The 15,035-nt window shown below is 42.9% G+C and overlaps 1 protein-coding gene across 1 annotated transcript; it reads left to right on the top strand.

Annotated features, from left to right (window-relative positions):
* The first annotated feature begins 365 nt into the window (after positions 1 to 365).
* On the top strand, positions 366 to 11,395 carry LOC136433626 (organic solute transporter subunit alpha-like). The gene is made up of 8 exons (XM_066426020.1): positions 366 to 967; positions 1,528 to 1,753; positions 4,935 to 5,095; positions 5,741 to 5,814; positions 6,991 to 7,146; positions 7,929 to 8,043; positions 8,536 to 8,800; positions 9,577 to 11,395. Exons 2-8 carry the CDS (start codon positions 1,654 to 1,656, stop codon positions 9,738 to 9,740), a joined length of 1,035 nt encoding a protein of 344 aa, XP_066282117.1. The 5' UTR covers positions 366 to 967; positions 1,528 to 1,653; the 3' UTR covers positions 9,741 to 11,395.
* The last annotated feature ends 3,640 nt before the right edge of the window (positions 11,396 to 15,035 follow it).

Raw genomic sequence — 15,035 nt, 5'->3', positions numbered from 1 at the left:
CCTTCCGCAAATGGACAACCCCAAGTGATACCAAGTCTGTATCACCTGTGCCCGTATCTTCGAATTTGCCTCGATGCAGTGGTATGAGATACAGTAATACGTTGTCTAGAAATCTAGAGATAAAGAGTCGATCTTATAATGCAAGGATATTAATGATGTTGTTGTGCTAAGTTGTGCACTTGGTTATTTTTGTAAACAACATGAAGAGATGAAAAAGCATATCTGGTAGGACACGCATTTTCAGTAAGATCTATACACTTGATGATATTGATGATAATCTACATATACATGTATATGAGCTAACACGTGGCCTGACCACCTCATTCCTTCGATTCGTTAGATGACACAAGCTCGCATAGCCTGAATGCCAGACCTCCGATCTCTATAATATCTATCATTTATTTGGGAATGCTGGCCCCTATCGAATAGTCGGCCATTCTTTTCTCTCTCATAATGATGGTTTGTTTCTCATTGACCGGATCACATTACAACTGCTTGAAGTAGAGGTTTGCCGGTGGTTTGTTTACTGTTCGCAGCTGTTGCATCACGACGTATATCAGGCCTCACATTACCATAGCAACCGCTCATTTGCCACAGAAGAAGGCGCATTTGAGGGGATCAGGGGCAATTGTGATTGTCCATTGATCTGCTTCCTCCTGCCTGACCTCTGACCTTCATGCCGGTTCATTCCGTTTCATTGTGCCTCAGTTGGAAGCTTGGGAGCCAGGAAACGTTGGGAAAAGAGACCTGTCAACGCTGGACCTTGGTATGGAGATTAGGCGCACGTGATTATCATACTTTGATCACGTGAAGACGGCTGGTATTTGCTGTAGCTAATGTACATTAGAGGGTCAACGCGTAGTTGCACGCCGCGCGGCCTGGATGTATGCCGGTACGACACGAAACGGTTACATGTGGAATGAGAGCAGGCAGCTTCTCCGTCACTGCAGGAAACGTTAGACCAGCGGTGAGTGGTGAATGCTGCGGCCATGTACTGTAAATGCGAGTTCCGGTCAGCCTTGGGCTTATCACTTGACAATGTGGTTGTTAACGCTAGCTTCGTCACCGTGAGTGTGGTCCCCGTGTGACCTTGATAATTGTTGTCACTTGAAAGCGATGTGTATAGATGAAGTAATTACATCTGGGGAACATTCCTATCGATACGTTTTATATTAGCTCCTCCAGGCCTCGTAGGCATACCGTCTTGTCACAGGCCGTGTCATAAAGCTCGCGGCGTGTTATTATCTTGTCATTCCTCGTACCAGGAAAGAGTGTCATGTGGGGGAGGGGTCAACTACTAAGGTTATCACAGTATATATGACCTGCCACTTCGGGGCCTAGCGTGCCTCAGCTGTCTACATCACTTTCTCCACAAGTGCCGCAACTGGCTTGAACAGTTGAAATTGAACCTGTGTCTCTTGATGGTCCTTGATGGACGCCTGACCGGAGATTCACGTTCCCGGGCCGTGCGGCGTCCTCTTATCGCCGGGCATAACTTGCCTTCGTGTTGTTCTCTTCCCCACGCAGGTGACATGGTAAGAGGGTGAACCCCTTGGCGAGGCCTAACAATAATCCACACAGAAGAGGCACGACGCTACAGTCACGTGGTTCGCTCCGCATGTTCCAACGACTGTTCCGAGGTAACTCCGGGTGATGACGTTAAACACTCTCATCATGACCCGGAACCACTCCGCCCAAGAGATGCCGCTCAACTGTACAGCCCGATTACCGCACTTCGCCGACAGGGTGGAACGTAAGTACTTCTTTCTACCATGACTCGAATGAAATACGAGGGATAATGAGCACGTGAATATGAGCGAGTGAGTGTAATATCCAAGTAGATTTATCGGTGGCAAAGCAGTATCAAAAGCGCGCCAACGGAGTAGATCTGCTTGGAGATTACGTGAGTGTACTAGTGTAACTGGTAGGCTGTACTGACTTGTCCAGTCAGATATTAAGTAGCGTACACAGACACACACACACACACACACACACACACACACACACACACACACACACACACACACACACACACACACACACACACACGAGGTATAAAGATTAGTTAATACATATTATGACGTATTAGGAGTGTTTCTCATCAATTATAAATCATACCAGTTGATTGTCTTAAAATATGACATGTCCAAAGTATGAGCTTAACAAAGTATGAGCTTAACAAAGAAGGTGATGCTAATAGTGATCATCAATTATGCAAATGAGGCCCTTATCAGCATAATTTGATTCAACGATGTTCACATTCACATAAAAAATTTCTGATGCCACAAAAAAAGTATTAAATGCATGAAATTTCCGTCATTTACCAGTATGGAATTATAGTAGTTTCTCATTAAAGTATGCAAATTAGGCCCACATTTGCATATTTTCTATCTTCAACATTCCTCTCTTCCTCAGTTACAATTTGAATAGTCATATCATGGCACAAAGCAGATTTTTAAAGTTGCCTCATTAATTATGCAAATTAGAATCCGATTTGCATAATTATTGGCCAATTATTCTAAGCATCACACAAGCTATCGACATACCAAAAATCATGACCATCCATCAAGGCCATCTTGAGTTATAGTATTTTCTCATTAATTATGCAAATGAGGTCTTCATTTACATAGTTCATATCAATTAATATTTCTCTCTTCCTCACTTACATATGTCACATGTTTCAGAGTCCTATCATGGAATTTGGCGGATGTATAAACTTTCCTCATTAATTATGCAAATTAGATACTGATTTGCATAAAAAGTAATCATGTTCATCATCACTCAAGCTATCTACTTACCAAAAATCATTGCCATCCATCAAGCCCTTCTTGAGTTATTCCCTTTCAAAGTCAGATGCAAAACCTGCTCCTGCAGTTCCAAAAATGCCGCTAGGGGGCCCAAACCCATACCACTTACTCTCTGTCCAAAGAGCTATCTACCACTCAAAAATCAGTTCCATAGCATGTCCAGAACACGAGATATCAAAACAGGAAGTTCCGCTGCAGTACCATAACAAGCTGCTAGGGGACCCAAAATCTAATCATTTCCTAGTCTCATCAAGACCTACCCACCTACCAAATATCAAGACAATCCATCCAAGCCTTCTCGAGTTATGCTGTACATTACATACACACATACATACAAACGCTACCCTCTGCATAACCTTCTCGGCGAAGGTAATAAATGAGGTCAAATACTGTATTGCTCTTCTTGAAACATATCAGATGCATATCAGATTTCACTGCTTCGTAGAAGAAGGAAACAAAACGCCTCTGTGAGGGGATGTTGCTCAGGGTGCGGGAAGGATCGTGCAAAAAATTGTTTTGGGTTCGTGCCATTCAATCTTGATAAACGAATTCTCTCTTTTTCGTAAGAACCTTAATCTTAACGATTTCCTCTGTGCCTAATGGAGCCTCATGGCGATCGCAATTTTCCATATTTTGATGCAACGTCCCTGGAACTTTCCGCCCTTCTCCGGCACGGGCCTAACGCCAGGTTGTCCCAGTAACCCACGCATGAAAGGTCTCACGGCGCTGCCACTCTGAGCAATCTGTTTGGGAAAACAGTCACGACGTGGTCTGCCTCTCTCTAGTTCAGCTCATTATTCTCGAGTTCATACTTCCTAACATCCAGTTCAATGGCTGCTGTAAGCCGACACACACAAAAGCACCAACCTGTAATTTTCTTAGCGGGTAATTTTCCCCAGGGGATTTCTTTCTGACCAATCTTCCCGGTTGCTTGGTAGAACACAATATTGAGTTGCCGTTACGCCAGGAAGTAATCAAGGGATTATAAGTACTTTCAGCGATGATTAAAGTTTCTTTCCCCCTGAGAAAAGGTTTGGGGAACCTTTTGAGGAACGTAGTGCTACACTGCTAGTGCTTCCGAAAGGCACTTGGGTAACCTTGCTAACAGGTAAACTCGACATCTAGATTGGAAACAGAATTGGAAACAGAAATAAGAGGAATCACGATCCACTGGAAAGACGCACACATACAAACTCAGTTGGGTAGTAGTTGCGATTATAACCGACCCACTCAAGGTCAGGTTGATCCTTCTCTGCAGTTTTTTGCAGCTTTCACAAGTCTGTGGAGTTCAAGCCACGCAAAACTATAAGCGGATAGCCGTAGGCCTTCCAGACAAGTTTATCTCGATCAGTTTGAGATTCGCAGCCTTAACCCAATATCAATATGCATCTAGTATCAGTTACTCAGTCAACTGAGGGGACTACCTTAAGATTTATAAATAAATAAACCCGTTTGAAGATTCGTCTCATCACACAATAAAAACATCAGCCGTCGTCATTTGCAGTATCTTCATGATGCATGCACTAAAACTGCTTTCTAAATGGTCTGATTTGACGTCTTCGGTGCCTCAGTCAGATTCTATTTATTCCATCATCAACGTTCTGTGATCATTTCGGTTTGTGATGAAAACGTCTGTAAAAGTTGAATTCCTTACTTCTTCTAAACGTGATTATATCATTTGCTACAAACGCGAAGGAGCCAATAGGAATGCCATTGGCAAAATTGAAGATAAACGTTACATCAATCACCGCGCTCTTTATTTTTAACCTCCTCTATTTGTGGATCAAAGATATGATTCTGTCTCGCCAGCTGATTTAAACCATCCGTCATGCGACAACTAAAACGTGTTTAACCGTAAACGTAGTTGTACATGAGATAATTGCAATTGTTTGTTTATTTCTTTATTTGAGTTTATCACAGACAATGGGGAAGGGAGGACAAAACTGAGGTGCTAATCACCTTTACATGTTTCCCTTCCACACACTTATGACATAAATCAACTGTTACAATACATTACATCCGCTTTTTTATAGTGTTGTAACGAACATGATTGCGTGGGAAATACTCCATTGTCGTATTTTTATGTCTCGCTCTCTCCACGCCCCCCCCCTCCTCTTACCACCGTAGAGGTGTCCACGGACGTGACGGCTGTTGTGGTGATGTTTGGGGGGACGTTAGCGTCCCTGATAACGGTGCTGCTGTACCTGGAGGAATGTCTGTACTTCTGCAGGAACCCGTTCACCGCACGCCGCAGGAGCAAGATGCTTAAGATTCTAGCCGTGTACCCGGTAAGTGCACTGAGATTACCCTGCCAAGTCCTGTCTGTATTACCAGTTATTTACCTTGAACCTCGGAATACGATCAACATGCACTGTCGAAGACAGACGGAGTGAAGACGTGGACTAATCAACCGTTCTAGATGCTTTTATCTGTTCTAGATGCTTTATCTTTTAAGTTTGTTACGTCTTTTATTCTATTGATGAAATTCGATATTGTACCTAACACTGGCAACAATAGCGACCAGCAAGACGTTCTGTCAAATACACTCAAGTAAACAGGAAATCCAAGGACATATGTGCAACATGTGTGCATCATGTGTGCATGGATATGGCATATGGGGAATAGTATTATGAAGGCATCAGTAACAAGGAAAATCATTGTGGAAATGTCGGACACAAAAATGTCACCCGGGGCTACCAACCGTTGGCAGCAAGACAGCCACCAAAAAATATGCTTCATCTTCTGCTGAAACAAAACGGGTAGTATGATTGGTAAAATGACGTGGAACTTGCAAGTCTTATATTGAATAATATGTGGAAGCATAAGAAAACATGTAGACTAAGAGCGAAATTTTACACCTGTAGATCTAGTCGAACGACCTGCTTGTATTTCTGAATCTGACGGTTGCGTTGACGGCCTCTCTCTCTGTACAGGTGATAAGTACAACCGCCACATCTAGTCTGTGGTTCCCTCAGGCCTGTGCTGTCGCCGACTTCGCTGCTTCGTGGTGAGTGCAGGGGTCAAATATGGTAACCGGAGAAGGCAAACTTTACTTCTTCAATACCCATGCTACCCTTCTAGCCTCGCAGATGAAAATAGTACCATGGAGTAGATTTTGCCAACAGACTCTCCAGCCAAATTATTTCCAGCACCCGCCCACTCCACCAAATAAGCCTCAGCCCCCCTCCCCCGATCATGATGGAACAACCCTGTAGGAGTCTCCTGGGACACGACAGTGAGCACGCGCAGAAACCGGTGACACTTGCCCGACTTGGCAAAGCTGGTACTGTAAAGACGTGGATGCCGTGAAAGCGCTGTTGATAGCGTTACAAAAGTCGATTGACAGCACAGGGGCACCGGGCGCAGCGCCAGCACACGAGCAAACTAACACTGTAGGAGGCAGAGCGACGTTGTTTGGTTCAGAAGCGCAACCATCTTAAAGATGTGGGATAGGGGAAGTCCTGGGCGAGCGCCAGCGTGGTGTTGTCAACATTAGTGAAGCTGGCCTTTTCCTTTAACTAACTGATGAGCAGAAAAACGGCACACACATATTACCACTTCTCCCTATATATATATATATAATAGGGCGGAGAAAAAACGAAGGCGGTGCGGAAATATAAAATGGACAGAATAAAATCTGACGAAGATTTTTCTTGTCGCTTGTACAGAAAATTCTCCATCGAACATGGCCTGTTTTTGTATGTATCAAATCATCAAGGAGTTGCTACTCTTCCAATACGTCAAGATTTGTCCCCTCAAATCCTCAGCACTTTGAATCATGTGCAAATACGAGTACTCTCCAAGCAGAGGTTTGGCTCTGGCTTGTTTTTGACGTCTTTTTAGGCGTTTTTGTCGGGCTTCCTATTTTGTCCCGTTTTCGCCTGAAAAGACGTCACAAACGTTTAGCTTGACGGCACAAAGAAAACGGGACAAAATAGAAAGCCCGCCAAAAACACCTAAAAAGACGTCAAAAACAAGTCGGAGCCGAACCTCTGCTTGGATAGTAAGATATGGCTCCGTCGATGCGAAGGGAAGCTGTGAACATTATCCAATGATTGTTGTAGACTTGAAAATAGAATTACGAAAACATGCCAACAGTGATTTTACCTACGGGTTACGGCTTTTTTTTCCATCGGATTTTACTCCCCGTGATTGATAAGATGTTCTTTGTTGCCATGACTAGGTACCTGTCCCTGGCTATATACCAGGTCTTCACCCTGATGGTGGATTATCTGGGCGGGAAACGTGGAATCGTGGAAAGCATCGGTGGACTCAAAATCCGGATGAACACCCTGCCAATCTGCTGCTGCGTCTGTATTCACCCTAAACCCCTCAACATGTAAGTCACTGCAGGGGCCTCATTAATATGATTTACACAATTTCAGTTTAGCATATTGACACTGCATTGCAGGTATGATGTTGGTCTCTGTAGACAGAGTTTTTAAAAATACGTTTTTGTAGAAGCAGTTCTAGTATTTTGAAGATGCAGAGGGCTGACACTGTCCATTGTCTTTTGAAAAATACTTTCTTCCTGGTGTTTCTGCTGTTTTCCCCAAGTTGTTGCTGGGGTACGCGTATACGTTGATGGAGGCTTGTATTCTCATTCACCGATATTGGATGTGGTCTGAAACGTCTGATAATCTAGAATTTAGATATCCAGTTGCTTGATTTGTTTTGTACCATGCGATGTTGGGGTAGAAAGTCGTCGCAACGTTTCTGATCTACTGATTTTGTTCCGACAGTATTTTACTTTGGGGTAGCATACTGTCAGAAAAGAAAACAGATCTGAAAACGTTACGACCGCAACATCCGCTTTGAGATTAGTGTTTGTGTTGGAAAGGATAGCTGTTACCGGTATTACTTATGATAAATGTACGTCCACTTCGAGTCGTGACTTGCCTGAGACTTAGCCTGTGTTTACACAAGCTCTCGACCGGAGGTTACTGACCCCCTTGCGGTTACAGGACCGCTAGGAGCGCGATTTGTCAGGCTAGCCTGAGACTGATGTAGGAACACGTGGGTTCCTCTTCTTTATTGGGTATGATTCGTAACACATGTCCTACTCACTATGTGGTCTACTGAGAGCACAGTTTCTATCTCCCACATTTGTGTGTGCTGCAGGGTTTTGCTGAGGAGGTTCCATCTCGGCGTGCTGCAGCTGACGGTGGTGTATCCTGTCACGACTTACGTCTCCACTCTCATCTCCACAGACCGGAGCGGGCAGGGAAGCAACCAGGTGGGTTGGCTCTGATAATCTTTTTATTTAACTTTGTAACACCGATACCAGAGAATGTGTTGAGTTTTCTTATGGAATGGATTACATATATAGATTTATGATAGTATAGTTATGAAATACTCGCAGGTGCTGCACATTAGTATATGTGTATACCATGAACCCTGTCACACATATCTTACCATGGCCTCCCGACCTATATGTGAGTAAGTCGTGAGCAATGTCATCCGTGGGAGTCGGGTGGCGAGGAAGCCTATTGGTCTTTAAAGGTCGTCTGCGCCAGCCGACTGTAATTTTGTGAAAGACCAAAGTCGGACAAGTCATATTCTGGTTGAATGCTATCAGAAGATTGAACTAGAGCTGAAATTGGATGAATTCCAGGCTACTTTCGACCCAGCTCCTGCGGCGCCTCATGATGATTAGGGGAGTGACCGGGAGCAAGGTCGTAAGAAGGTCCTGTATGTGTGGCAGGTTGTTGACGCCTGTGTGTTGCAGGACACAGCGTCAGCCGACCTAGTTTTACGGGTGGTCCCACTGGTCAGCGTCCTGATGGCAGTGTACAGCATAACGTGTGTGTGTAGGAACGTCACCACACACATGCCGCACGCCTCGGCCTTCCGACTCCGCCCCAAGCTAGCCGTGGTCATGTTTATCATGGGGCTCACCAGGCTGCAGTCCCTCGTCCTGTCGCTAGTCAGGATACCTGGTGGCAAAGGCTGCGGTCCCGGTACCATCTTCACCGGACCGGACAGGAGAAAAGGTACTACATTTGTCAATGCAAACGTTAAGGTGGAATGGGTGTATTTGATCGTGAGGGCGTATACTGTTGGCTTGAAACTCTGCTGCTTTGGAAAATTTATTAGAGTGTCCTTAATCAGTACATATGTTAGAGTTTCCTGAATCAATAGTCCAATAATAAACGTTTATATGTACAAGCAAAGCTACCTTTTGAAGAAAAAGACTCTTTTTACACAACAAAGGGATTTATTCAACCGACGTTTCGGTGACCCTCTGTCACCTTCTTCAAGGCAATTCTGACTGGTTCACATAGCAATGCAGCACAGGATTAAGGAGTCTGTATGGATCAGGAAATCCGCTCCAGTCATGAACCGTGATGAGGGGGGATATAGACTCAGTCACGTTTGGGACCGCATCCTAAAGAAATAATCGTTGCATTGTTTGTTGATCGATATGTAGTTGTGTATGTGTTACACTTCTGTACGTTTGGGACCGCATAGTGATGTCATCCCCTGTGTTTGTACATATGTAAATATTTTGCGTTTGCATCTCATTAATATGTATAAGCAGCAACACCTGTGCTGCATTGCTATGTGAACCAGTCAGAATTGCCTTGAAGAAGGTGACAGAGGGTCACCGAAACGTCGGTAACCTCCTTGGTTGAATAAATCCCTTGGTTGTGTAAAAAGAGTCTTTTTCTTCAGTGACTTACCAACCTGATGAAACTATTCACGGAAAGCTACCTTTTGTTTATATGCTACAGTTACCGCTTGTTTTCACGTTGACCTTTTTCTGTAGTTATCGGCAGCGTCCTGACCGTTCTGGAAATGCTGCTGTTGGGCCTGCTAGCCCGCCGCCTCTTCACTCAACCCGTGGAGGACGATTTGGAGGATCCTTGTGACGTCACCGACCAACATTTCCATGAAAAACGGGTCATGATCGTACGGACAACATCGCTATAGGGGGTATACTCATTCTGCCATCCCTGAACTGTACAGATACTTTTCTAATCGGTCAATTGGTCAAGTTCTTTTTTTCATGTATATATTGGACTGGAATATTTCTAATACATAGATAAAGATTGTATGCGAAAATGTTACATCATATAACGTTAATGAATTCACTGATGTACGACTCAATATATATCAGATTAATACAAAAATGCGTAACCAACTAGACTGGCCGTCATTTGCTTTAAGAGCAAATTCAGGATGTTTCGCCCATACTCCTCATGCAAGAAGTGGGCTGTCCCAAAATAACTCCTGGGCAAATCCAACTTTCTGCATAATGTATGGAAAATGAGGTCCTCATGAGCATAAGTTATGTCCAGGTGCTTTCACCTTTCCTACATGTACCTACATGTTCAAGATGACATCTGCAGCTTTTACAGTAAGGGGAATACAACATCATGCATAAATTATGCAAGTGAGGTCCTCATTAGCATATGTCATGGCCAGGCGTGTGCACCTTTCCTAAAGCTACCTACATCTGAAATATGACATCTGCAGCTTGTACGGTAAGGGAAATAGAAGTTTCTGCATAAATTATGCAAATGAGGTCCTCATTAGCATAATTCATGGCCAGGTGTGATCACCTTTGCTAACGGTACGTACATGTCAAATCTGACATGTGCAGCTTTTCCGGTAAGGGAATTACAAGTATACGCATAAATCATGCAAATGAGGTCCTCATTAGCATAATTTATGGCCAGGTGTGTTCGCCTGTCCTAAAGGTACCTACATCTCAAAGATGACATCCGCAGCATTTACGGTAAGGGACATACAACGTTATGCATACATTATGCGAATTAGGTCCTCATTAGCATAAGTAATTGTCAGGTGTAGTCACCTTTCCTATGGGTACCTACATCTCAAATATAACATCCGTACCATGTAACATAAGGTACATATAACCTTCTGTAATACCATTAGTAGAGGTACCCCCTGACATCTGCTTGGTTTTAACTCCCAGACAGGGGAAGGCTTATGTTACAGTATGACCTAGTTGTTGCTGGCCCCCTACAGAAAATAACCAAAAATTCCTTTAAAAAATTGCAAAATAAATCATTTTGAAGTAGTGTATGCCAGAAAAAATAATGGGGTCCTTTGGGTAAATATCCAATGCACAACTAAACCAAATTTCAGGTCCTCAGGTTTCAACACCACGGCACTGGAGGCCATCATGTGCGACTTTTGTCTGAAAATGACCAAAAAACCTCCATAAAATCATTTTAAAAACTTATATCAAAAAAATTTAAAAAGGGTCTAGGTCTAGGGGTATACACGTACTCTACCTGCATACCAAATTTCAGCTAATTTGGTCGACGGACGACCGACAAGAAGCGATGTGAAGATTTGACAGGAGAAGAAGAAGGAGAAGGAGAAGAAGAAGAAGGAGAAGAAACCTGACAAAAACAATATGTTTCGTTGGCGAAACATAACTATGCTCGGGGATTAGTATAGCGGGTAATGGTACCTGTACTGAAATGTATTTTTGTGTGTGTCCTTGTGTATTTTGGTGCGTGTTGAAATATGTTCACTTATATCACAGTCTGACGTATCAGACTATTAAAATATATGACAAAATAGGGGAACTTGATACGTCCCCGTGAACAATAGCAGTTTTGAAAATCTTTTTCCAACATAATAGTTAGAAGATCTCACAACTCCGTGAGTTTCTCGTATGCATTGTTTAACTAGTTCATTGATTATACAAATACATAGACCTTTCTCACGCGGCGGCCATGATAGAATGAAAACGAGGCCCTTGTGGCAAACATTAGACCGATCCTAACTGTCAATCACAATTACCAGTTTAGCCAATGATTACCTGATAATTAGAGAATCGACCGATGAGGAAGTGGCTGCATGACCGTCAAATATTTGCATTTCTATGTTTTTATTTTGCATTTCTACGCTCTGACAGAGGAGGGCGGAGAGTATGGGATCGGTCAACGAAGCTCTAAATTGCTGCATCTTTTTTGTACATTGCATTAGGCCACAGCAAGTAGATTTTATGGATGACATCCTCCGCAGACTCCAAAATTAATGAGATAGGGCGAAAAAAAAACAAGGCGGGCCAAAAAAACAAGATTCCTATATTTTCAAATTTTGAGATCATATGTCTTGTTAAACAAGAATTGAAGCGAGGAAATATGATATCATGACCAACAGGTCTTTTATTCCCTTATTCAACCAATGAGGTTTCATATATAATATAAAACTTCCTTGATTTGGTGTAAACATGTCATTGTAGATGTGTATACATCTCAATAGACTAACTACAAGAAATGCAGAGAAGAGCTTGTTGTACCATCATTTGAAGCAACTACACTGGGAATTCATATGCGATGAAACACCTTGTGTATACAGCTCAATTATCTAGATCCCCCCTCCCCCAATTATTCATATAATGTCCTTACTAGAACAAATGCAGAAAACAGCTTGGTATTATACCAGCATGGGCAGGAACTACACTGGGTATTCATATGCAATGAAACACCTCAGACTGTCAACGTCTACGACATATTTGCCAATTTTTGGCATGTTGACCACCGTCGGAGGGCAATGAAATTTCTTGTTTTTTATTTCGAAATCAGGCGAAAATTAATGAGCGCGCTGATGTCATCCATAAAAATTACTTGCTGTGGCCTTAGTTGTAATATTGATACTTGGATATCATATTTTAAAACTTAATGTGATTTAGGAGGAAAACTAAATCTGTACATTATTTTTGCTTCTTTGCCTCATTGGCCTCGTCTTCATTCTATCATGTCCGCCGCGTGAGAACGGATCACTTCCTGTCGCTCTAAGGTGAACGTGACTAGCATATGGAAATTGTATTACTGCGAAGACACTGACCAAAAACAATACCTCCCCGTGAATTAGTAACCTCTTCCATTGACCCAATGACCTGGACTGTGATGTTTAATTAATGCCTAGTTCTACCATCTCTGCACTCCTGCCACTCCGGCAAGTTTGACATTTGCTGTCATTTTCTCACTCACTCACTCACTCACTCACTCACTCACTCACTCACTCACTCACTCACTCACTCACTCACTCACTCACTCACTCACTCACTCACTTCCTGCCACTCTAGTGGCAATGTAACTACAGGTACACACAAAAACAGAAAAGGATACTCTCCATCAAATCTAAAGCTGCATGAAATCTTTGCCCTTAACTAGTGTAAGGTTACTAGTATATGAGTCTTCCAGAGTTGCCCTCTAGCGGAACTTAACCGAGCTTGCAGGCAAAAGTGAATGCTTGCACGGAGGTCCGTTAGTTGGCCTTGAAGTTAAGGTCGCAGAACACAGTATTAATGGGCGACCCCCGTCCCTAATAGTAGTTCGGGTATGAAGTAGTGCGTCACATTGATTTATGGTGACGGATTAGCTTCGCGGCACCGCGCTGCGCGGACGAGAGGGTTAGTCTATTCTCAACGCTCTAGCCTTCGTATTCGTGAGTTATATTCCATGAAATTTACACACAGTGTACAAAAACATATAAGTATTACCATTATAAAGTTATTCTGTGAAAGTTTGGGGAAAAATATACCAAAAATGCCGCTGGAAAAATTTACTTCCAGATTGCGGGTCACTGTTTGATTGTGACGATTCTAGTGCCTACAAATTTGAAAATATTGCCCAAATCTTGGTCGTAAACAATCACCTGGGTACCGACACATGTCTGTTATCATAGATTTGCTTAGATTTTACCAAAAATAATTGTTTTCTTCTGTGCACGTTAGTGAGGCGGAAACTCTGGTGAATACGTCAGTTTTCAGACTGTACGGGCTGGATTACGATGTTTGTTCGGTCGGCTTGGATGGGTCCCCCGAAAGTGCGAAATGGAACGAAATGGAACGAAATGGAACGAAATGGAACGAAATGGAACGAAATGGAACGAAATGGAACGAAATGGAACGAAATGGAACGAAATGGAACGAAATGGAACGAACTAAAACATATGTAACATTATGAAATGAAATACCAGGAGATAGCGAAATATAAGGAACGTTGTAACATTCACAGTAGACGGGAACAGGAAGTAAATACATAATATAACGTGTTTTATTTCTTAAATCTGTTTGATAATAGTAAATACAACGTTTTTGCCCCGTTTGTGTGGCTAGATTCTTCCCTGAAAATGGGAGCGCAGTGTGGAAAGAGATCCACCGCTCTTCCTTTGTGTTTACCAACGATCTGCAAGTGAACAGCTGAAAATAGCAGGGAAAACAAGCAAACGGAACTGAGTATCGAAGTAAGGACTAGATTATACAGAAGTTGGTGGTAACATTGCATCTTATAATTCACCAAGAGAGCATGAGGCAAGCGTAATTTATACAGCGTGTTTGCGTGTTGCAAATGGAGCCCCGCATGCAAATGAACCGCCAATGTTGCCAGCGTATCGGAACTGTGCACGTGGGCCGGCGTGCTACCGACAGGTTGAATCAAACTCCGACTTCCAAGTTTTATTTACAAACGGTTTTAGTCCATAACTAATACGTAGCTGCATATCTCCGCAACAACGATTTTTATACAAACAATTGTTCGGCTGGTCGGCTGTCGGAGAATGGACCCTTCCGTTAATGATATGCAAATGCGGCTCTGCGCTGTGCCACCAATGTGACATTTCACACTCCATTCAATCACGGACATGGACTGAGAGCTACCTCTGAAGACATTTTTGCTTCCTTGTTCACGACAAAACAAAGGGAGGGTGTGAACGAGCAGGACATGTATTTCACAGTCCACACAACACGCAAACACGCTGTATGAATAATGAAATTACGCTTGCCTCATGCCCTCTTGGTGAATTATGAGATGCAATGTTACCACCAACTTCTGTATAATCTAGTCCTTACTTCGATACTCAGTTCCGTTTGCTGGTTGTCCCTGCTATTTGCAGTAGGTCATTTGCAGATAGTTGATAAAATCAAGGAAGAGCGGCCGAGCTCTTTCCACGCTGCGCTCCCATTTTCAGGGAAGAATGTAGCCACACAAACGCGACAAAAACGTTGTATTTGCTATTATCAAACAGATTCAAGAAATAAAACACGTTATATTATGTATTTACTTCCTGTTCCCGTCTACTGTGAATGTTACAACGTTCCTTATATTTCGCTATCTCCTGGTATTTCATTTCATAATGTTACATATGTTTTAGTTCGTTCCATTTCGTTCCATTTCGTTCCATTTCGTTCCATTTCGTTCCATTTCGTTCCATTTCGTTCCATTTCGTTCCATTTCGTTC

This window comes from Branchiostoma lanceolatum, chromosome 4 (genome assembly GCF_035083965.1).
Source record: "Branchiostoma lanceolatum isolate klBraLanc5 chromosome 4, klBraLanc5.hap2, whole genome shotgun sequence".
Taxonomy (NCBI): Eukaryota; Metazoa; Chordata; class Leptocardii; order Amphioxiformes; family Branchiostomatidae; genus Branchiostoma; species Branchiostoma lanceolatum.
The sequence above is the reverse complement of the archived record's forward strand: the minus strand, read 5'-3'. Positions and strand labels throughout refer to the sequence as shown.